At 32.7% G+C, this 25,974-nt stretch overlaps 2 protein-coding genes and 1 long non-coding RNA gene across 3 annotated transcripts; 1 reads left to right on the forward strand and 2 right to left on the reverse strand.

The window, feature by feature from the left end:
- Nucleotides 1-6,256: 6,256 nt before the first annotated feature.
- On the reverse strand, nt 6,257-19,020 carry LOC114277091 (uncharacterized). The gene is made up of 4 exons (XR_003634471.2): nt 18,599-19,020; nt 8,181-8,251; nt 7,259-7,939; nt 6,257-6,766 (listed from the first exon to the last, which is right to left on the reverse strand). It is a non-coding gene; the product is annotated as an uncharacterized LOC114277091 (long non-coding RNA).
- Nucleotides 6,300-8,176, forward strand: LOC114277090 (transcription repressor MYB5). The gene is made up of 2 exons (XM_028218910.2): nt 6,300-6,749; nt 7,189-8,176. The coding sequence occupies exons 1-2, from the start codon at nt 6,445-6,447 to the stop codon at nt 7,925-7,927; spliced, it is 1,044 nt and encodes a 347-aa protein (XP_028074711.2). The 5' UTR covers nt 6,300-6,444; the 3' UTR covers nt 7,928-8,176.
- Nucleotides 19,021-21,146: 2,126 nt separating the features above from the next.
- LOC114277092 (uncharacterized) lies at nt 21,147-23,486 on the reverse strand. The gene has a single exon (XM_028218911.2). The coding sequence runs from the start codon at nt 23,020-23,022 to the stop codon at nt 21,355-21,357; it is 1,668 nt and encodes a 555-aa protein (XP_028074712.2). The 5' UTR covers nt 23,023-23,486; the 3' UTR covers nt 21,147-21,354.
- Nucleotides 23,487-25,974: the final 2,488 nt, after the last annotated feature.

Genomic DNA, 25,974 nt, shown 5'->3' on the forward strand with positions numbered 1-25,974 from the left:
AATAACATTTGCGTTTTTAAAAATAAATCATCTAATTTTATTTTTGTTTTGTGTGTGACAAAAATGACAAATCAAATAAATTACGATTATCGGATCAATATAATTTTTTTATATAAATAAAATACACAAAATGCCTAATACGATAATATGTTCGGACCGTTTGACAAGATGGTTGAGACTATTAGTCTACTAAAACATAAAATAGGTTAAAAACTTAGTAAAATAAAATGTCACATCTAAATTATAATAATTTCTCTTTTTTCTCTCACAAAATTATAAAAATGTCAAAAGTTCATTATAAACGAAACTTTTTAAATCAGATTAAAATAGTAAAAAAAAAACAGGTTAAAAAATTTGGAAAAAGCTTAAAATGTGACTAACGGCAGACTCTACAAATAGCATCCTTCAATCTACGTTAGAAACGGCGGGGAATCTAGCTCCAATTAATTAAAGGAGGAGCATAGTTAGTCCAAAAATTAGACTAGGAGGTGTTATTTGAGCTTGTGGGATTTATATGGGTCTTATTTTGATAATTAAAAACGTTTATTTTGTTAAATATTTTATATATTTTATCGATATTAAAAATTAGACCAATTTGATAAAGATAACTTGTTGATTACTATGGTGTGCCATTTCGAGCCAAGTTTCAAAGGATTGATACAAAATGTGAAAAGTAGAAATTATTTGATGGTCTTGGGTAAGATCGGTCAAGTGGTATCTTAGGAGTGTTATAATTAGTGGAGAATGTGAGATTTACAATTTTATATTAGGTGATTAAGAAATAATAGAAGACATATATATTGTGATTGATGAGGAGTATCACTACATGATGCACTGAAAGTACCAAATAATTTTTTTAACAATAGAATAAAGAATCATATCGCATTACATTTTTTTTTTTAGAAACATAGCCACACAAAATTCTCAACTGTTATTGGTTGGTTCAGGGAATGCTACGTGGCATTCTATATAAATATATAAATATATATATTGTGGTTAGTGTTGAAAATAGAATTTATAATTTTATATTAGATAATTAAGAAATATGAAAAGATATGAAAATTTGTGATTGGTCTAGAGTATGACAAAATGATGCAACCCACTAATCAGTGTGCTTGGTTTCAATTTTTTGAATTCAATTTTTTAAAAACTGAATTTTTTTATTTATTTTTTATTTTTAGTGAATATTTTTAAAATTTTAAACTTTTTTTTTAATTTTTTTAGATGCACCTTACTTAGATATATCTAAAAAGAAAAAATATTTATGAAAAAATATTTTAAAAAATTAATAAATATACAAAAATATAAAAAATATACTGAATTTTTATATTTTTTTTTATATTTTTGGTATTTAGTGAATTTTTTAAATATTTTTTTTATGAAAATTATATTTTTTAAGTATATTTGTGTTATGTGTCTAAAAATTAAAAATATTATTTAAAATATTAAAAAAATTTAATAAAAATAAATATAAAGAATAAGAAAACAATTTTTTTTGAAAAGTGTTTTCAAAAAATTAAAAATAAACATAATTTTTCGTTATCGGGATGGGAGCTCACATAATTCATGAATTACATTATCTGCAGGACGAACTTTTCAAGGGAAATTATTCATTGTTTTCGGGGCATGCTGATGTGGTGCTTAAATTTGATTTTATTGATTAAAATAATGAGATTTATTACCTTTTTTTGTGTCTTTCTAAAAAAAAAATTGAATATTTATCATTCAATAAATAGTATAACCAACCAATAACTTCTCTACTAATGTGATAATATGTTAGTGAAATATTTAAATTAACAAAAATATTTTAGAGTTGTAATTTGTGAGTTTTAATAGCTCTAATGTGTATATAAGACTCATTTGATGTGATGTTTTTGCTTTCAACAATGATTCATCCCACTAAAAACACCACCACTAATAGCACTAATGCATTAAAAAAGTAAAAAAAAAAAAAAATATAACCCCAAGACCAAAATATCACATCATTAATGGCGGGACCCACTGCCACCTAATTAGTGGGAGCACTAATTAGTGCTCCCAAGTATTTTTCTTTTGCTTTATTGTTTTTTTTTCCTTTTCACCTCACTAGAGCTCAATAAGAACTCTAATTTTAGAGGGAGGAATCATTATTGTTAAATTAACTCCCTCTTTCATACTCTCTCTTTCATATTTTTTTTTTCTAATTATTAGTATATCTTTTACATATTATTAAGGATTATTTTAGTTGACTTTTTTATTTTTTACGGAAAGACGGATAGAAAAGTAAAGAGAAAAATTAAAGTGAGAAAATTTCAAAATTCTTTTCAAAATTCATAATCAAACACTTAATTCAAAACTCTTTTTAAAACTGTTAATTAGACTTTTTTCAAAACTCTTAAAAAAAAAAATCAAAAAATATATTTCGTTTTTTAAAATTATTATTTTTTTTGTGAATTTTTTTTTCCAGAAGATATATTTTTTATTTTTTTGAAAAATATTTTTCATTTTTTTTTTATTTTTTCAAAAAAATATTTTTGCTATTTTTCTAAGCATTGACCAAATAATTTGTTATTATTTAGATATATATGAGTGATCCAAAATTTTTAAAAAATTTTAAAAATTAAAAAATGTAAAAAAAATTTAATAAATAAAATAAAATATTTTAAAAAATACAACACACAAAATACATCGCATATTAAAAAAAAAAACATTTACAATAAAATGTAACACCCTAACCCTTCACATGTCATTAATATTGTCCGCTTTGCGTCACGCCCGCACGGATTTGTTTATCTCAGTGAGTCACCCATCCTAGAACTACTTCAGCCTAAGTACGCTTAATTGGGGAGTTCTGCTAGGAATTTCACCACTCGGAAAAAGGCCTCGACACTGTATAAGGGTCCAGATTTTTACTTTTATAATCCAAAAACTCCCTCTCCATTCCCGATGTGGGACACTTGGACCTTACAATCCATCTCCTTAGGGCTACACGTCCCCATACAGTAGCCTGTCAGCTCACAAGTCTGCCCACATGCATCGAGAGATCAGGGGACCACACTCGGTACTCTGGAGAGTCGGCTTTAATACCATTTGTAACATCCCAACTATTTACATGTCATCGATATTATCCGCTTTGGGTCACGCTCGCACGGATTTGTTCTTCCCAGTGAGTCACCCATCCCAGAACTACTCCCGCCTAAGTACGCTTAACTGGGGAGTTCTGCTACGGATTTTACCACTCGGGAAAAATGACTCAATACTATATAAGGGTCTAGGTTTTTACTTTTATAACACAGGAACTCCCCATTCATTCCTGATGTGGGACATTAGGACCTTACATAAAAAATATTTACTTTTAAAAAATAAAATTAAGAATTTTTAAAAATATTTTTAAAAAATAAACCCAAAACAATTTTAAAATACAACTTAAAACTCAAAACACTTTTCAAAACTTATAACCGAATAAGTTTTCTCTTTTCAAAACTCATTTTAAAATTTTATTTTTTAAAACACAATTTCACATTCAAATTATGATTTTAAAACTAAATCAAACGAATTTTTAGTAGTTAGTGACTTTTTAGATTTTTGAATATTTTATTTTTCCAAACTTGCCCCGAGTCTAGAAAATAGATAAAAAAAAAAATAAACTTGTGTATTATTTTCTAAGTGGTCGAGTGGGGTTTGCTTATTTTCTTTTCCTTTTTTTTTTTTGATTTTTTATAGAAGATATGCAAAAAAAGAAAAAAGAAAAAAATGATGCGATAATGATTTATAAGTTGTTTTTTTTTACTTATTAGAAAATAACGTATAAAAAAATAGCAACAATGCTACAGATCACTAAATTTCTACCACTAACACCATCACTAATGATGTGGCAAGTAAAAAAAAAAAAAAACACAAAAACTAAGACACAAAATACATGTGACAGTAAGTGGGACCCACTGCCACATCCCTAATGCAATCACTAATTAATGGTCTGTATCATTTTTCAAAAAATAGAGAGCTAATGTGTAGCCAAAGTCAATAAGCTAACTTATTTTTTGTGTATCCAAAAGAGGTATATCATTTTTTTTGCTTTTTAGTTTTTTTAGACTCCCATAAATAACTATTAAAGCTTTGCACCTACCAACACACACGAGTAAGTTATTTGCGCAAAAATGCTAGAGGTCCCAAAAATTCTACCAAAAGTTTTACCAAATGTCTCACATGGGTGTGGGACCCGCATGGGACCCACATTGTGTGGGTCCCACACCCATGTGAGACATTTGGTAAAACTTTTGGTAGAATATTTGGAGTCTCTAGCATTACTCTTATTTGCAAGCTGATTCGAGTTTAAATAACCTCGACTCATTTAGTTTTATTTAAATTATATAATAAATATATTATTTATATACTAAATAATATATAAATATATGTAAATAATAATAAAAAGAATTTTATCAAGTCGAGTTTGAGTTTCATTAATATTAACGAGTCGAACCAAACTCGAACTCAATAAACGAGCTCGACAAACAAATGAGTTAAGTTCAAACTTAGCAAAACTCAGCTCAGATCATTTGCAACTCTAGACACGAGGGAAGTTATTGATGGTGATAGATCAATGGCACACGCCATTTATCACTTGATACTATTATATATATATACATATATTTTAAATCCAACAAAAATGCTTAATTTTATTATTTTAAAAAAATAAAATTATGATTGATCTAAAATGATAGACTCCATATATTCGAAAAGCATCCAAAATTGTGCACCCCGTTTTCAACTAATTACAATTTGTGTACCATTCCCTTACTTTAAAAATAGGTAAATAAAATAAAATATATATTTTAATAAGTAATATCAAATTTAGAATTGTTTTGAGAAGTTAGTTAAAAGTTGATATTTTTGGCTATTTTTGACTTTTTTTGAATTTTTTTTTAAAAAAATAAATCAAAAAAGTCAAAAAACAAAAATTAACTTTTAACCAATTTACCAAAACAGGCCTTAATGTTATTGGACTTACTTTAGAATCGCAAAATAATTTTTGTATAATGCTTCCTGCCCCCAATCCCTTCCAACCCCCAGTGACCCCCAGTTGATGTGACATAACGGGATTGCTCAAATTTTTTTTTTTTTTTTGTTTTCTTTAAACCTTGCTACCACAGACCCCACGTGGAGGTGGGGGTGCTGGGGTCACCCCACTGGGGGTCCCAGCATTACTGATAATTTTTTCACACAAGAATATATAACATGCATACAACACATCAATAATTAAGCATTGCTAACCACAAATGGCGTCGGTAAGATTTAAAAAAATGAAGAAAAAACATATTAAAATATATAAAGAGATAGAATTATCACATATTCTTTTTTGTTGCAAACATGATATTTGTCTTGAAAATTACCTGAAAAGTGCGTGGACCACGCCTAAAATAATTGTAATTTATAACTATATTTTTAAAAATATAGTTTTGTTGTTGTGAGTGATGTTAAAACACAAAATTTGTGAATAGAAAAAATTCAAAATTTTTATTTAACTTCTATTTTGTTTTTAAAATTTTGAATTTTTATTAAAAATCTAAACTTTGATAATAAAAAAAATTTAAAATAGAAGAACTCATAGAATTTTTTTTTGGGGGGTGGGTGGTGGGTGGGATTTTTTTATTTTTTAAAATAAAAAAACTAAAATTTGAAAATCAAACCAAATAAAATGTCAATGTGTGATGCAAATTTATTGGAATATGTCGATTCACCACGTACAAATTGAATTTTAAATCATACATTATTTTTTAAAATATTTTTCTCTATATTAATTTTGTTCATAATTTTTTTTTATGAGAAATTCTACTATACACACCATTTGAAAATTGTGTACCATATACATACCTAATTATGTTATTTTTCTTTAGTTATAATAATATTTATAACTCATGAAATCTTTGATTATACCTCCTGTGATATTTGGTTATGAATTTTTTTTTTAGTTATGATTCAGAAAATATGAAATTATATAATTTTATATTTTAGTTATAAGGTATATATGGTACGCATCCTTTAAACTTTCCCACAGCCTTTAGTTATAAGGTATATATGGTACACACCATTTAGTTACTGGTGTACCGTATGTACCTTATAATTAAAAAAGAAAATGATATAATTTTATATTTTTTGAATCATAACTAAAAAAAATTATAATCAAGTCACAAATAAAATAAAATCATAATTAAAAAAAAAAATAGTCATAATTATAAAATAATAAAAAAAAAACAGAATACATAGAAGAGGTGTATAATGGTTAAAAATGTATAACAGGACCATCATCATTTATATCTATTCAAATGCAATGTTAACTAACTAAAACAAAATCTGGATAAAAAAGCGGCTTGAACAGTAATCTCAGAGGCTCTCAATCTCAACTCCATCAAAACTTCATAGCGAAGACATACACAGAGAGAGAGAGAGAGAGAGAGAGAGAGAGAGATGAGGCAGCCATCATCATCAGCATCATCCTCAGGAGCAGGAATAAGCAAGACACCGTGTTGCAGCAAAGTGGGACTGAAAAGGGGGCCATGGACTCCGGAGGAGGACGAGCTGTTGTCGAATTACATAAACAAGGACGGTGAGGGACGGTGGCGCACTCTTCCCAAGAGGGCGGGGCTACTCCGCTGCGGAAAGAGTTGCAGACTCCGTTGGATGAACTACCTCCGCCCTTCCGTCAAGCGCGGCCTCATCGCCCCCGACGAGGAGGACCTCATTCTCCGCCTCCACCGCCTTCTCGGCAACAGGTCTACAATCTCTCTCTCTGTGATTTTCGGTATTTAGTTAGTTAGGGTTTCATTGTTTTCAGCTACGCTACGCTTCCAAATATATATATATATATATGTATGTATGTAAATAGATTACGGTTTTCGCAATTTAGGCTATTTTCTTCTTCTACCCTCTCAACTAGGGTTTCACTGTGCAGCTCGATCCGTCTCTTTTCAGCTCTAGGTTTTCATACGAGCAATTCTGTCTTACTACTACTCTCTATCAAATATAAACACGAGCGCACACACAATCACATCTACAATTTTGTGTCAAATCTTGCAATGATCTAGTTCTCATGTCCTATTATTGTCGATCAATTTCGTCCCTTTGTCTCTGTATACAAACACAAACATAGAAACTAAATAATACAAGTGTTTCTTTTGCTTGCATCTAAACTTGGTGTATATATATATACAGGTGGTCATTGATAGCGGGGAGAATTCCGGGGCGTACAGACAATGAGATAAAGAACTACTGGAACACTCACCTCAGCAAGAAGTTGATCGGCCAAGGGATTGATCCCAGAACCCACAAACCATTAAGCCCTAATTCTTCCTCCAACGTGGATGACAAACCCTCTTCCTCAAAAGCCAATCAGATTCAAATTCCGATTCCTCCTAAACCTAACCGTAATGTTGTTACTCCTCCTCCTCCTCCTCCGCCTCCTGCCTTGGAACAGCCGGTCAGTAGTAGTAGTCGAATTCTCATCAACAAGGGAAGAAATAGGTATTATTTTGAGGGGCCAAACGCAAACCTCGGCCAGTATCATGGTGAGGAGGGACTAGGAAATGGTGGAGTTGTCGATTACCAGAATAATTCTGATGTTTGTGGGATAGGTTTGAGAAGCAGCAATGGTCTTGGTGGCTGCAATGAGGACGATGACTATGATATTAACTATTGCTCCGACGATGTGTTCTCTTCATTCTTGAATTCACTGATCAAGGAAGATGTGTTCAACAGTCAACACCACCAAGTGCAACAACAGTTTAATGGGATTGCAATTGCACCTGCTGCTGCTGCTGCTGGTTCATCTGATCCTTTGATCTATCCTCCTCAGAGTTTGGCCTTTGGTGCCGGATGGGATGCTCCAATCATGTCTGCATCTAATCAAATTGAGCCCAAGAGGGTTCATGATCATGTAGAAAAGCAATTCTGAAAAATGAATATCCTGCATTTACATAGTTCATAGTTCATTGAGACTTTTTGGCTAGGGTTTGCTTTCCACTATTATTTTATGTACGTCAATTTTAATGTTATTTATGTTGCTCTTCAACTTTCTTTGTTGTTTGTGGTTATACTATGTTGTTTGTAATGTAAACAAAACATATATCAATCTGGTGGTATGCTGTGTAAGTGTGATTTATTTGCATAAGCTGATATGAATTGAAGTTTTCTTGTTTGTAAATTACCTTATCTTCAGTTTCCTCTTCCCTTGGAACTTTCTTCATTAATTGGTGTCCATACAATTTTGCTAAGGAAACTAGCAAAAGAGATGAAGAAAGGATTAGACGTAAAATAATGTAAATGATGCATCACTCTCTAGGCTACATTTAACAATCAGGATAATTTGATAGTGACATTTTTTATGATATAAACCTCTTTAATTGACTGTTTGCTTTAAAGTGATAAAATCAAAATTTGTTGTCGCATTTTGTGTTGATTTTATGTACAAATTTTCTTGTCCATATAGTATTAATTGGCTACATATGTGCATCTTATAGAACTTTCATTAATCAGCATTGTATCTTTGGGTTTGATTTTGATGCCATGTGTAGGAACTGTCCATTGCTGCTTCTTCTTCTTCTTCATACCGGCAAATTCATCAAGATAAAAGGAGGTGGAAGTTTTCTAGGTCATATATGATTTCTGTCACTTGTGTTTTTAAGTTCAAAATTCACAATCTGGAAAACCAAAAGCTGTGTAAATTCACATAAAGATGCCACATACGTTCAAATTTTACAATCTGTATTTTCCGGAGCTGGAAATGAGTAAATAAATGACAATCACTATATTATCCACGATTCTAAGATATGAAAAAAAAAATTCATCACTATATTTAAACTATTTATTCTAATAAAAAATCATTCCACCTTCAGAAACCTTTCAAAAATTTCACAAGCATATTTAAAAGTTTTGATATATTCTCCAAACTAGTTTTTATAAAAAGCATAAAGATACGACAAATTCTTTAGATTATATAGTAATTATTACAATAATGCAATTTTTAATAATTTGAATAATGAAAAATAATACATAAACACATTTTTTTTTCTTCCTATATAGAGAATATTTTGTGAATAGCATGAATATTACTTCATTAACATTGGAATGAGGTTGAGTTTTAATCTATGAATCGAACCATATTCAACTGTTCTTAATTTATTGCAACTAAAATTGAACTATTCCCTCAAAATCAAAACCAAACTGTACAATTTGATGGAATAGATTCGACCAATATATATATTTTTAAAACCTCCAAACCACAATGTCTCGTGTCATTCAAGCTAGTGGCGAACTGTGCAGTGTTGCCTGCTCATACGGGCCTCTTATGTTATTTTTCTCTTCATTCGCTCTTGGGCTTTATGATGACTATCCATATATATTTTTAAACTTTTTATGGGCTTTGTCTATGACTAGTTATTTGATAGGTGGGATCTATCACTTGTTTCTATGTGTCTAACTTTATAATAAGAGATATTAATGCACAAGAAAAATTAAAAAATAATGATTACATAACTCTATACAGACCATCATATCTTTATGAACTTATGGAGGACAACGTTCAACCTAGAGCTATCGGAATACTAGATGACGACCATACTGACCGATCTCTGGAAGAAGAAGATCATTTGGTGCGAAGTATCAAAAAGATCAAAAACACGACAGAGAGCACTGAAGATCAAGCTACGATTGACTTGATTCAAGCTACCACAAAGGAACAAACTAAACGATCTTTCAAACAAGCACTTATCTCAACAAAGGTCAATGAGAAAGCCTTTGATAATGACCTGGCTAGACTTTCAGATGAAGAATTCCTTACTAATGAGGAAGATAACGAGGACATGGAGGAAGCAAATCAATCTTAGAATGATGGTTTAGGGCCATTCATCCCCAAAATCAAACTTTTGTCCCAACTCATTCAGTCCATTCATAGGCCATGGAACGATTGCTTGATTGCCAGATCACTTGGGAAAACTCTAGGATACAAACTCCTCGTCTCCAAACTCAGAAGGATTTGGGGATTGCAAGGGGATTTTGAAGCTACTGATTTGGGTCTGGGTTTCTTTTTAGTCAAATTCGAAATGCGAGTTGATTGTAGCAAAGTGTATACAGAAGGCCCTTGGATCATAATGGATCACTACCTAACTGTACGATGATGAGAGCCTGATTTCAAACCATCAAAGGCTGGCGAAGTAGCCACCGCATTATGGGTAAGGTTTCCACAACTTTCGATAGAATATTACAATGAGAAAGTTCTATTCCACATCGCAAAGGCTATTGGAAAACCACTTAAAATAGACCTGAACACTGCCATGTCTGCTAGAGGAAGATATACACGTGTCGTGTAGAAGTGGATCTCACAGAACCATTAATTTCAAGATTTGCTATAGGCAAATATACATATATAGTGGAATATGAGCATTTACACTACTTTTGCTTTCACCGTGGGAAAGTTGGGCACCAGAAAGAGTACTATAGCAGCAAGTCGGCACCGGAGCCAGTGAAGGCAACTCCAGAAGTTACACCTAACGATCAAGCAGCTGGGTCAAATCCAATCACAATGGATAGCTCATCAGGGAAACAACCTACTGCTAGCTAAGAACAGTTAGAAGAATTTGGGCCTTGGATGTCAGTGAATAAGAGAAACAATAGACCCAATCCCATGGTGAGACAACCTGGACCCAATACTACTAATTATAAAAGATCTGCTAATAGGTTTAGGCCTCTTGCTACGACTGGAAGCATGAGAGGAATAAAAGATAGAGCAAAGCAAAAAAGCCCAATGGGCCTAGATATGGAAGGAGCACACAACAATGCACCAACTATTGAGGCAGGCAATCCCACGGCAGTGCAAGGAACATGTACTGATTGACAATAGGATGGGAGACAACTCATCAAAGATAAGACCACAGCTGGTGAAGGACAAGATATACCTGCGATTCCTGCTACTAACTTCATACCGAGCCTGGTGTACGCTACTTGTAAAGAACCTAGTTTGATGGTTACTGTAACCACTCCCTCTAACCCATCATCATTCTCTTTGATCCCACTCTAGTACAAATACCTACCTTCCTCTCTTCCTCACCTTCCACCGAAAGCCCTAACACCTTCACTGCTACCTTTGATCTAAAACAGAAATAATGAGCACCTCTAGCCACTCCAGCACCAACGAGGACCTGGAGGCACCAGTAGCTCAAATTACCAGGATGCAGAATAGCTCGGTGGGATTATACCTCGAACCAGAGAGCGTAGCCATTTACCTAGTAAACATCGAATGGTGGATAGAAGAGATAAGGCTGAATATCGAGCCCAGGTGGATGAGCGTGGGTGGAAGACCTTTGCAGGCCACACAAATGGCAGCTCTAAAGCCATCAGAGATATTTACAAAGATTGTGCGCAAATATCTTGGTCTGGCTAGTAGAGACCCGCTACTCAACTTTCCTAATCGTTCATCCATGAATGTTATGACATGGAACTGTCAGGGAGCCGACAATAAAATCTTCAGGAGAAATTTTTTAGAACTTGTTAGATTTCATCACCTTAATGTTGTGGCTCTGTTTGAAACAAAAGTTCTTTTTAGTTCCATGGGCCTCTTTTTCAATGACCTGGGGTTTACTGCCTCTACTATTGTTGATCCTGTTGGGTCAGTTGGAGGTATTTGGCTAATTTGGGATCCTACACAGGTCTCTGTTAGTGCCCACATTGCCAATTTCCAAGTTATTCAAGCCACTATGAAAAGAGAGAATCATGAAGATTTGGTCATAATTGCAGTTTATGCTAGCCCAAATATTGGCATACGTCAAAACCTTTAGAATGAGTTGGAAAATTCTGTAAACACCATGGTTAGCCCTTGGCTTGTTACGAGAGATTTCAATGATATCATAGGTCAAAATGAACGAAGCAGCTTCTCCCAAAACAACCAGAACTACAGATGTAGGAAGTTTCTTAATAACATCAACTGATGTGGACTTATAGACCTTGCCTGCACAGGGTCAAAATTCACTTGGTCTAACAACAGGCAGGGAATGACTAACAATATGGAAAGATTAGATCGTGCTCTCTGCAATACGGAATGGAGAACCACATTCCCCGAAGGAGCAGTCAAAAATTTACCTCGGACATATTCGGATAATTTACCCCTTATGGTCTACACATAAGGTATAACCAAACTCAACCTTGTTAATCGTCCTTTTCGTTTTGAAGTCGCTTGGTTATCGCATCCTACTCATAAAGATATTGTTAAGTCTTCTTGGAATCATGCATCTTCCATTCATGACAACCTATTTTTTGTTGCTACTAATTCACTCAATTAGAACAGAGATGTTTTTGGTAACATATTTAAAAGGAAAATGTGGCTTTTATCTTGAATTGAGGGAATCCAAAAAGCTCAATATTCTACTTCTTTTCCCCCTCATAGCCCCCTTCTTTTGGAAAAAGACCTTATTAATCAGTATAATAGAACTCTTTTTCAAGAAGAAATTCTTAGGTTTCAAAAATCTAGAGCCAATTAGATCACTCAAGGAGAGAGAAACACTAAACTTTTCCATATATCTGCCATTACTAGAAAGAAGAAATTAATGATTGACTCTCTGAAAAATGACCAAGGTGTGTGGATTAATAACCCACTCTAAGGAAGAAACTAAGGATTGACTCTCTAAAAAATGACCAAGGTGTGTGGATTGATAACCCACTCTTAGTCCGTAGTCACATACAGAGTTACTTCATGTCTTTATTCAATAATGATCCCGTGACTGTCTTAGATCATTGGTGTAATATTTCTACTCATAAATTTTCGCATGATGAGAATAAACTTTTGTTGAGAAGCATTACTAATGTGGAAATTTGGATGGTTGTCAAGAACATTAGTACTTTCAAGGCTCTTGGAAAGATGGTTTTAAGCTATTTTCTACTAGAAATTTTGGGATTTGATTGGGGGTAATGTCTGTGATTTCATCAAGAACTGTTTCCATTCTAAAACTATACCTCCTGTAGTGAACAAACTCTTATTGCCCTTATCCCCAAAACTGAAATTCCAGATAATATCAAACAGTTTCGCCCTATTAGCCTTTGTAATGTTTCATATAAAATTTTGTCAAAAATTTTAGTCAATTGCATTCGACCTCTCCTCAATGATTTTGTCAGCCCTAACCAAAGTAGCTTTATCCCCGGTAGATCCACTCATGACAATATCATCATTACACAAGAGTTGATCCATACTTTATGTCATAAAAAAGGTAAGCATGATGGAATTATTATTAAGATCGATCTTGAAAAGGCTTATGATAGAATATCTTGGCCCTTCTTGAAAGCAACCCTTGAAGAATTCAACCTTAATCAACATTGGATTGATCTCATAATGTCCTGTGTTTCCTTTGTAAACGTTTCTATCTTATGGAATGGTGAAACCATGGAAAATTTCAACCCTGGCCGTGGTCTTAGACAAGATGACCCTCTTTCATCGTATTTGTTCGTACTTTGCATGGAAAGTCTGTCTAATATGATCAGAGTGCAGGTGGATACAGGTAAATGGATGGGGCTGAAAGCTTCCAAAAACAGCCCACCCATCTGTTATTTATTTTTTGCAGATGACCTTCTCCTCTTTGCTAAAGCTGATCAAATTAACTGTGAGATAATCATGGAAACCATGAATGAGTTTTGTTGCATTTCAAGGCAAAGAATCAACCTGCAAAAATCTATAATGTACATTTTCCCAAATATCTACAGGAACTTAGCCAAGGAGCTTAGCTCAATTTGTGATATCAGTTTGACTCAAGACCTTGGTAGATATCTTGGTGTTCCTCTTATCCACAGCAGGGTTAGCAGACACACACATATAATGGAGTCATTGAAAAATTTCAGAGAAAGTTGTCCTTATGGAAAGCCAAAGCTCTCTCTTTAGCCGGGAGAACTACTGTGATTCAGGCTGTATCATCTTCTATACTTGCCTACATTATGCAAACCTCTAAACTTTCCCAAAGCATTTGCAAACACGTCGACAAGCTGAATAGAAACTTCCTATGGGGTGATCAAGAAGGAAGAAAGAAAGTCCATTTGGTAAATTAGAAATAAGTCTGTAAAGCTAAGCAAGAAGGAGGATTGGGTCTTAGAAAGGCTGAAGATCAGAATGTAGCACTCTTAGCTAAATTGGGATGGAAGATCAACTTTGATGATAAAGATGTTGCTTGGTCCAAAATTCTCAGGGGCAGATACTTACACAAGCACACTTTCTCTAACTGGCCTCCTAACAAGAATGCATCACAAACTTAGAGGAGCATAATGAAGACTAGAGACATTCTGGCAAAGGGAACCAAATGGACAGTTGGCAACGGCAAAACCATTTCGTTTTGGAAAGATTGGTGGTGTGGAAATGGGCCTCGTGCCTTTATTTTTCCAGGACCACATATCAAAGAGGATGTCAAAGTTGCTGATATAATTAATGAGGAATGAGAATGTGATATGGAGGGGGTTGCCAATATCCTACCATAATTTATGAAACATCAGATCCACCAAATTCATCTTCCATAATTTATTGAGCTAGGTGAGAACCCTCACTGGATTGGCTCATTAACTAGTGGTTTTACTGTTGGGCTGCCTATAATTTGATTGCTAATCAAGCTGCTACTTAGGCAACTGGCCTAGAACTGGCACTGGACTTGGAAATTGAAGATCCTTCAAAAATTGAAGGGCTTTATTTGGCTGCTGATACTTAACAAGGTGCTCACTAACCACCAAAAGAAGATCAGAGGCCTCACCACCGATGACACCTGCCCACGATGTCAGATCTATTGCGAGGACCTGAACCATCTATTAAGAGAGTGCCAAAAAACTATGGAAGTCTAGGACATCCTAACTCATGATAGCTGGAGAGCTCCCAATCTTCACATCTCCTTGGACACATGGCTCCAGCATAACTTAACGAGAACAGAGAGTGTTTTAATATCCCTTGGGGCATTGTCTTTGTAGTGGCCTTGTGGATGTTATGGAAGGCTAGAAACAATGTAGTGTTCAAACATGAGGACTTTCATACCTAGGAAATAGTGAGACAGATTCAACATAAAGCTACAGAAATACACTATGTCTTTCACACAGACCACTTCACAAGTGACTACTTACATTTTAAAACTAATTGGTGCCCTCCTTGTGCAAGAAAAATCAAGCTCAACACGGATGGATGCTCTAAAGAAAACCTTGGCCCTGCTGGATATAGTGGTTTGTGCAGAGATGCTCGAGAAGTTGGAATATTTGGATTTCATGGGAAATTAGAGTTAGCTACAAGCAAGGAAGCTGAACTTTGGGGCATCTATAGAAGTCTTACCATCATTTTGGAGAAAAGCATGAGTGATGTTTTAATTGAAACTGATACAGAACAAGTGGTGGTCAACATCAATAATACTACACCCAGTAACTACCCTTATAGAGCACTACTAGAGGATATCAAATTCTTCATGCACAGATGCAACTGTGAGGTTCGCCACATCCTCCGTGAAGGGAACAAATGTGCTGATGGGCTTGCAAATATGAGAGTGTCTCATGGAGAAAATTTGTTAGCGTTAGAGAACCCCCCTACTAAAATTGCTAGTCTGCTTGTTGCAGATATACTTGGATCATCTTGGGAAATGGCTTAAGCTTGTTTAGCCCTATGCTTTGGACTGTTGTTGTTGTTCTTGTTATCTTTCTTTTGAATCATAAAAAAATAAAAATAAAGAACTCTATACAGTTGCAAAATGCACCACATAAGATATAGGCTAGAATGACTACTTTGTTTGATTTTGGGATTTTTAAAAACAGTTTTTAAGATTTTAATTTGTATTTTTTATTTATTTTTAGTAAAATTTTAAAATATTTTTTAACTTTTATATTCATTTAATCTAAATACACTTAAAAAGTATAACATTTATAAATTTTTTTTAAAAAAAATCACTAAACACTAAAAAATATGAAAAATAATATATTTTCATTATATTTTTGTATTTATTGAATTTTTTTAAAGTTTTCTTCACAAATATTTTATTTTTTTAAGTATGCCTAGATTAGATGCATTTAAAAAATAAAAACAATTAATCAAAATATTAAAAATAAAAAAAATATGAATTAATAACTAAAAATTGTTTTTAAAAAATTCAAAACCAAACATAGTGTATATAATTTTTTCCTTGGATACTAAAATTTTTAAGGGGTGTGGAGCCGTATAATTACTCGTCTAACCTTGGACGTCCAAACCTCAAAAAATGCCTCACTTCTTTGTAGTCACCTTCATTTCATATTAAAATAAAAATAATATAATTATGTCCAAAATATAAGATTAAATATATTTTATTGAAATTTGAAAAGAAATAAAAGTATAATTTATTCATTTTATATTCATGGGTAAATTATAAATACCCCTCGAAGTTTGATTAAAATATGAATTACCCTCTGTAGTTTTGAAAATTACATTTTACCTTCTGAGATTTCTAATTTCATAACAAATAATCATTTTTATTAATAAAGTATCAAGTCAATTAATAATTTTCAATAATGTTAGAAATATGTTTCAATTAATAATTTAAGTAATTTTATTATTATATAGGAGAAAAATTATAAATTTTATTTTTCAGTTAATTTTGTTAAATAAATAATTTTAATAAAAAAATATTTATAATTTTTTAAATTATAAAAAATAATTTATATTTTAAGTAAAAGTTTATTGATTCGTACGACACTCGTACCGTATCTGATCTGACCTTCCAACCCAAACGTAGCCACCTATCAGTCTCTGTTTTAGTTCGAGTGGTGATTGATTGGTAGATGGTTGACTTGTTGTGGACACACCCCATCGAAAAATAGCAAGAGGTCATACATCTTCCAACTTTTTGTTTGACGTTCTCATTCCTTTTATCAATTTGAAAACATTCAATAATATTTATAACACATGCTTTTAATAAAAAATTGAATGTATAAAAAATTCATTTTTTACAACTAAGGTTACTAGTACCATACAAAATTCAAAAATATTATGCCCTATGAAAATTTACTTTGAATTTCATTTCAAAAATAAATATATAATATAAATTTAAAATTAATGAGATTCGGGTTACATTTATAATAAATGTAATGTATTAATTCATTTTTTTGAATAATTTTTTCAAGTATAGTATTGTTGAAATTCAAAATAATTTACTAAACCAGTCACACTCTTATATGAAAATTTTATGCACTTTTATATATATATATATATATATATTTTTAATAGGTGTGAGCCCCCTCTCTCTTTTTTCTTACATTTTTGACCAATTTTGTGAAAAGTTTGTGCTCTTTGAATTTTTTTTTTCTTTTGTATTTTTATTTTGACTTCACAAGGAACTTTGGAAAAATCTAACGGTCTAAACTAACTGTATCAAGTTGGTTTTGGGCGTCAAAACTACTAATCAACTTTGTTTTTGCTTTCTATGCCATTCATCTTGTGTATGCAAAGTCTTGTCAACCCACGGTAGAGTATCACCATAGACAAAAATTACTTATGATATATATGTATCTCTAAAGTTCAAATCACTTTTATCTATTTTTTTTAATTTTGTATTTGTTTTTTAAATTTATTTTGTGTGTTTTTATCTTTTCGCTGATTAAGGTCATAGTTATGAGGGATGATTAAAAGAATTCATAGGTTTACAATTTAATCTAGTCTTTCAAACTTTCCATTTCAATGTTTTACCGAGCGCGCTTGGGTAATTTTCTCTGCTTTATATATATATATATATATATATTGACAAATGCACAAGAAGGTTGTACACATTGCATATTAGTGGAGTCACCCCAATATTCAATCTTGGCACTACATTAAAATTACTTAATTTTGTAGAACACCTGGTATCACTACTTTAGTATGCTTACATAATATTTTGAACATACAGGGGATGTATGAAATCGATCCCATCTATTTTGGTCCGGATAATTATTACGTGAAGCTTGAATTTAACAAAAAAAAAAAAAACTGTAATTGTCTTTTCTAAAACTACCCTTTTACACCAAGTGCTAGAATGTAGCGAGTTTTCAACAAATCATGATGAATTTTGAACAAATTTTAAAACATCACTACTGCAATGTTAAGAGACTTAATTGGTAGGGTATATTATTATATTTTATATATGCCAAATAAAATATGATAAGATATTATGATCATCGTAACATAATTATTTACTCACCTAAAACACAAACAGAGAAAACAGGGCATGCATTTCCTTGTAAAAACCTGAACACCCTCGTAATCCTCTCAAATGGTTAACATCTTAGGGATGAACAAACGAAAAAAATGGTTATATCGAAGTTACAAGTAACATTGTAATAGAAGTTGAGAAACTTGAGACGAATCGGTCACGTTCATGTTTGGCTTTGTAAACATGAAGCACTCATATTTGAAAAACAGAGAAACACATTTAACTAGTACTATATAACCAACCATTCTGCTATGTTTAATTATGTCACACTCATCAACTTCAACCACTAAACTTGATTCACAATTACCAAAAACACAAGTACTTAATTATGCATGAACAGGCATCTAAATATATGTATATATGTTTGAAGCAAAAAGAGAAGGCGAAGAAGAAAGAAGAAGAGTATAACTTACCCAGAAACCTGAAGCTGAAAAAGTTGTGCTTGGAAGAAAAGCGTAAAATGATTGCTTGGTCTCTTTTGCTGATTACATTGTTATAAGATGATGATGATGATGATGATGATGATGATGATACAATACAGTGATAGAATGGGGTCACAGCAATCTCACTTAAGCAAATTACATAAAGAGTTGAGGGGGAAAAAAGGGTTTAAAAATGTCACCGAAAGCATGAGCAGAGAGAAGCAGGGTTCTTGTATATGAGAAGGTTCAGACATATTTTATACCCCACACCCACACGGCTTCAAAGCCGTTGTGAGAAGACTCCTCCTCCTCTATACGTTTCTGTTTTAGTTGTTTTATATCACTCGGTTTTATAGCAAGATATTATAAATTTATTAATTTTTTAATAATTATTTTCAAAAAATTAATCACTCATATGATTGTGAATGTGACATTGTTTATATAGTGCTCTAAACTAATAAAGAACTGCAAAATATATTAAATAAGTCATTTCTTATCTTTTAACTACTTAATAAAAATAAGTCAAAATTAACCAATTCGTCATATTTCATAATTACTGCATAGGAATCATTTTTTTTGTGAGAATTAAAGACACGTGGAGGTCGTGTGTTGGATGAGGGTTCAAAACTAACTGTTGCATAGTTAGTTTGGATTGACTGGTAGATTCTCTCTCTCTCTCTCTCTCATATTCTGGAGATGAAAATGGAGAAAGTTAATAGCCAGATAGAGCCAACCAAACGTTCTAAGCAGTAGGGTAGGGTAGGGTAGGGTCAGAAATGGTTAGACAAACCAAACCAAACCAAACCAAACCAAGTCCACCAACCTTTCTTTTTCCTTTTCCATTCCCATCCTTATGCCCATCAGCTGAAGGGCATTTCTGTCATTTAGTAATTCTTGTTAGTTAGTTACTTTGGTCCACTTCTCACGGCAGAATTAGGAAGTAAATTATATAATCTTTTCGAAAGACTATGTCAACTGTGTTAGCAGATAGTGGAAACCAGGATAATCTTAACCCACAATAATCATACTCAAAAGGCTAATAACATACTGAGATGCAGAGGATGAGGGGGGATAGCTGTGACCTACCATTCTAGAGTTGAATGAAAGTATTTTGCCAAAAAACCCAGAATTCAAAAATCTTAGTGGTTCTTACCAAAATGTGCATGCCAATCCCTAGAAACCAATAATAAAAATAAAATAAAATAAAGAAAAAAAAAGTGAAATTCATCCGTGACACATTCTTTTCCTTGTTTGAAAATTTCTTCAACTATTAATTGCATGGAAATTTTGTGGCAAATTGCCACCATTGAAACTAATTGGTAAGGTAAATTGTGAAATAATACAAAACCACAAATTAATAAACACCTGTTGATTGGAAGTTTGAGGGAAGAAGATGAGAAGATGTGTGTGATCATTGTGACATGCCATTAGGTAGGTTTATGCAAATTCTGAAAATTACTCCCACCGATAGAATTTGAAATGACAGAGACATTACAAGACCAGTAGCCTCAGTATGAACTATGAAACAATTTTCTCAATTGGGGGCATTTTGTAATCATCAAATCCATTCAATCTCTTTACCTTCAAACTCAAAGTTGGCCTATTTACTACCTCTCCTAATTCCTGCAGATAAAGAAAGCTCTATGCACTGCATAAAACATTGCTTTCAACTTTTCGTTGACCAATTTGACGATAAGGAGTTGCAAATAAATACCATAGATCTAGTGAACCACAATGCATTTCTATATAGATAGCCAATAACAACGGTAACACATCATACCCATGTAGTGCCAATAAATATCCCGACACTGGCTTGGATTGCTGGATATGAGTATGTTAAACATAAAACAGCCACGAATAACAGTCACAGATTGCTAGCTACTGCTTCTATTTCAATTTCCAAGAAAAATAGTTTTTTTTTTAATTTTTATTTTATTTAAAAAGAACAGCCAAGGAGGCATTTCACTAGTGAACTGATGCGCATTCACACAAAGGAACATACATGGAATGAATTACTTAAGTCTATTGGATTTGAAAATGGGGATGCATGAAAGAAATTAGTGGTATGATATGATCAAGCAAGAGAGAGATCATCAACACAGTTTCCTCTCTCTCTTTTTTCCCTTTTCATCTGACATTTTCCTCCCCTTCTCTTTGCCCTACAAAAATCTTTACCCAAATCTATGAAGCCTTTTGTAAAGCCAAGATCAGTAAAAAAAACAATAACAAAGGAAAAAAAATCATCCAATTTGAGAAGGCAGCATGCTTCACGGGAAATTTTTTATGAGACTTATGCAAAGGATTTGAAGGAAACTTCATGAGTTGCACATTCCAATTCTTTAGGTTTCAAGAAGCCAAAAAGGTGTATTTGAATGTTTTTCCATCAATTGCCCACCTTGTTTGATGCTTTGAATTGGTATAGAGTGCAATAATAAACCATAGTCGACACTGCACAGAAAAATATAAAAAGGAGACAACAGATGTTGTCTGATGTTGTGGTGATTAATAACAGAAAAAAGAGAACTGAACAAGCAACAACTGTAAAAGGTAAATCTATTGCGTATGTAAAGACTTGACATGACCAACACGAATGTTCAATCAACATAATCACTAAAATAACTGAATCACCAATAGCACAAAAGGCAATGACATGAACCCAGTATTATCATTCTCCAACTGAATAACAAATGGACAAAGAGATGTATAACAATTAACGGAAAAGCAATAAACGGGTGTCTCCAACCTTGTCAGCATGTATTGATCCCATCCTTGCAATCACTGGTCAAGTTATGGAATGTCTCCACACGTGTCTTTGCCCTGTAAAGGACCTCAGTGTCGACTTCAACTCGCATATATCCATCAAAATCAACAGGGCGGCCACCATTCAAAAGCCTTGTCTCATTGTACCACTCACTCGTATTTCCCCACAATTCCTTGTAATCATCAAGCAAATGAACCTTGTAATGAGACCTCAATTTATCAAAGTAATTATAGAATGGCTCATTGGTGGCAACGTACAGATTCCTCCAAGGTTGAATCATCCCTTGAAGCTTTGCAACGAGGGAATCTGGGGATGTATCAGCATCCAAATGGGGCCACATCTCCTTATTTTGTGCTTTCTCTCCTCGAACCACGTGAACTGCATCAAAATCCCAGTCCATACGGCCACTTATCTCAGAAACTATATTCATCAGTCTCTTCGATTTCCACAGAGTATGCCAAGGTCTCTGAATATATTTTGCAGCTTCTCCTTCACAAACTCTATACCAATAATTTTCCGGCTCAGGAGCATCAAATTGCCTCCGTATAATCGTGCTTTTATCTTTCTTAAGTTGCAATGGGGTAACCTTATGGGTTGCAACCTTTCTGACTGGGATTTTCTTTTTATGAGTCTTGTCCCATTTCTTCCAATCTCTTAGGAATTCGCCTTCCTCCACAATCGATGCCACCTCTTTCAAATGCTCAAAATCAAAATAGAACCTGAAATCCTTTCCTTCCTCATCCTTATTCTTACCAGAGTAAGTAGCCGCCAAGCAAATACTCAAATCCATCACAAATGTTCTATTCAAATATTGAGCCTCCCCAAGAGCACACAAGAAGCTCCAAAGGTAATGATTCATTCCTTTACAATAATCCCCTCCGCGTGAATAGTACAAGTACTTCCCCTTCCTAAAAGAGGCATCCGAACCCAAAACTGGGATAGTGTCATTAATCTCATCATCACGAAATGGAGGAGCAAGTTTAGCAACCCCACCACTCTTAGTCACATTGACTCTATTCCTTGGCCTGCGGGCATTAATACCTGAATGCCAACCTCTTGCATTAAGCACCTTATAAGTACAGTTTTCACCATAACCAATCCTAAACCTCCTAAAATCCCTATACCTCCTCCAAGACTTCTCCTTTTTGTTTCTAAACCTCCACGCCACATCACATTCGTCTGGTCTCGACCCATTAACCGGAGATCGATACTCCAGAAACACAATTGACTTAAAGAACTTCAAATTAAACCTTTCAATGGCAATCAAAACTCGCGGGTCAGAACAATTCACCGCAGTCATGTCCTCACAACCCCCGAATTTCAAACTGAGATTTGACATTTTGTCTTCTGATTTCTCAATGACTGATTCGGTAATCGGGACCGCCGAGGCATTGGGTGGTGCCGCAACAGGGGAGGTAGCGACATCTTCGCCGGTTTTGAGAACAGAAGAGTCGGTTTGGAAGGTGGCATTTTCAACTTGGGTGAAAACCCTAGTGAGGGTTCTAGAGGATTCCCATGGATCGGGAGGTTGGTAAGTGATGGCAATTACAGTAAAGATGAGTACTGCGAATACAAAGACTGAGAAACAAACATTGCTTATGAGTTTTATTAGGTTTTGCCCAATTGGGTCCGTTGTGGAATTCAATTCTTTCATCGATACAAAACCTTAGAATTTACTCAAAACAAGAATTAAAGCGCAATTTGGTAATCAAATGAAAAATAGCGTCTTGAAGCAAGTAATAATACGAAAATGGGGTTCAGAGAGAGAGAGAGAGAGGTATTGGTGAGAGGTTAGGGGGGTTTGACTCACCTTTGATCTGGAGAGACTCCAATTACAGAGAACCATTCATGGTGTTGTTGGAGAGAGATTGGAGGGTAAATAGTAATGGGGAGGTTGTAGAGAGAGAAACTAGTGAGAAAGAGGGAGAGAGAGAGAGAGAGATTAAAAGGGTTTTGGATCTTTGTTGCTTTTTTTAACCTATTGCGTGTTTAGATCTGGGAGATTTGAATTTTGAAGAAGAAGGAAAGAAAAGCCACTTCTTTCTTCTTGGGTTGCAACCAACCTCATGCGAGATGATGACAGAAGTGATGAGTAGAGTATACTTGCAAACAGATCTGGGTCTCTGCCTCATTTTTTTATTTTATATTTTGTTTGTTGCAATACAAAAATAATATTCTTTGTCCTCATTTTCAAGTTTTTTTTTTTTTTTTTTTAATTATAAACATATGAGAAGTTTTGTTTAATATATGAATTGTTTTTATAGTTTTGAAAATTATAAATATAATTTTATTAATTTTTTTTATTTAATAAAATTAATAAAACAATTAAATTTCTAACTCTTATATAATAATAAAATTATTAAAATTACAATTTAAAATATAAATTATTAATTAATTTAATTATTTATTAATAAAAAAAGATCACACTTGAGTGTATTTATAATTTATTACTATTATTATTTTGAACTACATTATTATTGTTTTTTTTTAGCAACAAAAAGAATGTTTTGAAGTGTCATTATAGCATTTGTAGATTCAGGCTCCAGAGTAATCGGTTGATGACTTGATTTAATCTAACACATAGGAAGGGATCTATTATCAAGGTACCAATAGCATTGATCGATCTTGAGGCCCTAGGCCCTAAATAACCAGTTACTAACATAATTTAGCTCTGAGGTGGTGTTTGGCAAGTTGGGTTGGGGCTAAAATAGCCACAAAAGACAAAACAGGCTATTTTAGCCACAACAAACAAAACATCACATCCAACTCATAATCATTACATTCTTCTCTCACAAAAAAAATCAAAAAAGCCAAAAAGCCAAAAAGTCATTCCCAAACCAAACTTTTTAGCCCAGGCTAAAATAGCCAAAAAAATTAAAAAACCAAAAAACCAACCCACTTCCCAAACAGAGGCTCAATCTATAAAAAAAAAAAAAAAAAAGATTCACCGCCAAAACACTAATGAACCTCGTTAATCATCCCAATAAAGCCACGTTTCAATTAAAATACCGCGCGAAATATCAACAAAAGTCAATGTTTTCACCACTGGCCACCACTGCCGATGGTCCGCATTATTATTGTTTGGTAAGGCAAACTTATCACTGTGTCCAGTGTAATGTAAGCGTCCCACCCGCTGATCGTGACTGGCTCGCGCAAATGTATTTTTTTTTCTTCTTGAAGTTAAATAAATGAATAAATGTTATCTAGCGTGGCCCAATTAAAACAGAGGTTTTGCCCTGCGACCTTATTTTATTTTTTAGTTGATTTTTCAATATTTTGACTATTTTAATTTGAAATTAAAATTTATTTAATTTGATTTTTTAAAATTTTTGTGAAAAGAAAAATAAAATAATTATAATTTAAATGTAACATTTTATCTTATTGACTTATTTAGCCTATTTTGTTTGTTTGTGTTTTTTTGGCTAAAAAATTCTAATCAAACAACCCCTTACTAGTGGAAATTGCACTTTAGTAGAATATTGAAAAAATAATTATATTTTTATAATGGTGCAAGTCTCATTTATTCATATGTTTGGTGCAAGTCATTGTATTCCGAACCGTTAGTCCTTAGATACATTGTCTCCAGACTATTTGGTTGGACTGGATTTGTATCTTATGTTTGTTTAGTCATGCGATTAAATGTCCCAATTGAACTATTTTTATTGAATCCAATATTTGGTTAGACGGACTGGATAATGATAAATGTTTAAAAGACTATTTTACCCTTGTAATTTATAATTTTTATTTAATATATAATTTTAAATTAACAACACTAAAAAAATAATTTTATTTAATATATAAATTTAATTTTTTAACAATACTAAAAAAATTTAATTTATAAGGCTATAATTTTTAATTTATTATTTTTAATTAAATTAAATTTATAATTTATAATTTATATTTTTTATTTAATATAAAATTTTAAATTAACAACACTAAAAAAAAATTTATTTAATATATAAATTTAATTTTTTAACAACACTAAAAAAATTATAAGGCCATAATTTTTAATTTATTATTTTTAATTAACAACACTAAAAAAATAATTTATCAATATTTAAAAGACTATTTTACTATTTTTCAGTTGTTTATTAAGTAATAGCATGAGAGTAAAATAGATATTTCACACATTAATCCCATGGGATACCAATCCCATAGAAATAATCCCGCCCACCTTCCTTGGATACAATAATCCCTCATATGAGAGACTAATAGTCCGGAGGTACTATTAATCCGAAATAAAAAAATTGAACTAAACAATAGACTATTAGTCCAAATAGACTCAAACTAATAGTCTAATCCCATAGAATAATATCTCAAAACAAACATATTCTAGAAGATTCTCATATATAGTACAATTATTTTGTGCCGGTCTCACCCACTCATTAGATAATGATACCAATGTCAATAATAATATAATACCATCATTATACTAAAAGTTTTACTCATCTCATAAACCCATGTTAATAAACCCTAATTTAAAATACTTATCTTTAATATGTCTCTCAATAAACGGAATGTATATAAATATCATAAAAGTCTTCTGAACGTAATATTAAGCAAGTTTTTAAAAATATTATACATTTTTTTATTGCAGTTCCTTTTA

Source organism: Camellia sinensis, chromosome 12 (genome assembly GCF_055761805.1).
Source record: "Camellia sinensis isolate YWXY chromosome 12, ASM5576180v1, whole genome shotgun sequence".
In the NCBI taxonomy this organism is placed as follows: Eukaryota; Viridiplantae; Streptophyta; class Magnoliopsida; order Ericales; family Theaceae; genus Camellia; species Camellia sinensis.

Coding starts and splice junctions, on each gene's coding strand:
- LOC114277092 (XM_028218911.2), bottom strand. CDS start 23,022: ATGAAAGAATTGAATTCCACAACGGACCCAATTGGGCAAAACCTAATA.
- LOC114277090 (XM_028218910.2), top strand. CDS start 6,445: ATGAGGCAGCCATCATCATCAGCATCATCCTCAGGAGCAGGAATAAGC. Junction 6,750..7,188: donor CACCGCCTTCTCGGCAACAG/GTCTACAATCTC, acceptor ATATATATACAG/GTGGTCATTGATAGCGGGGA.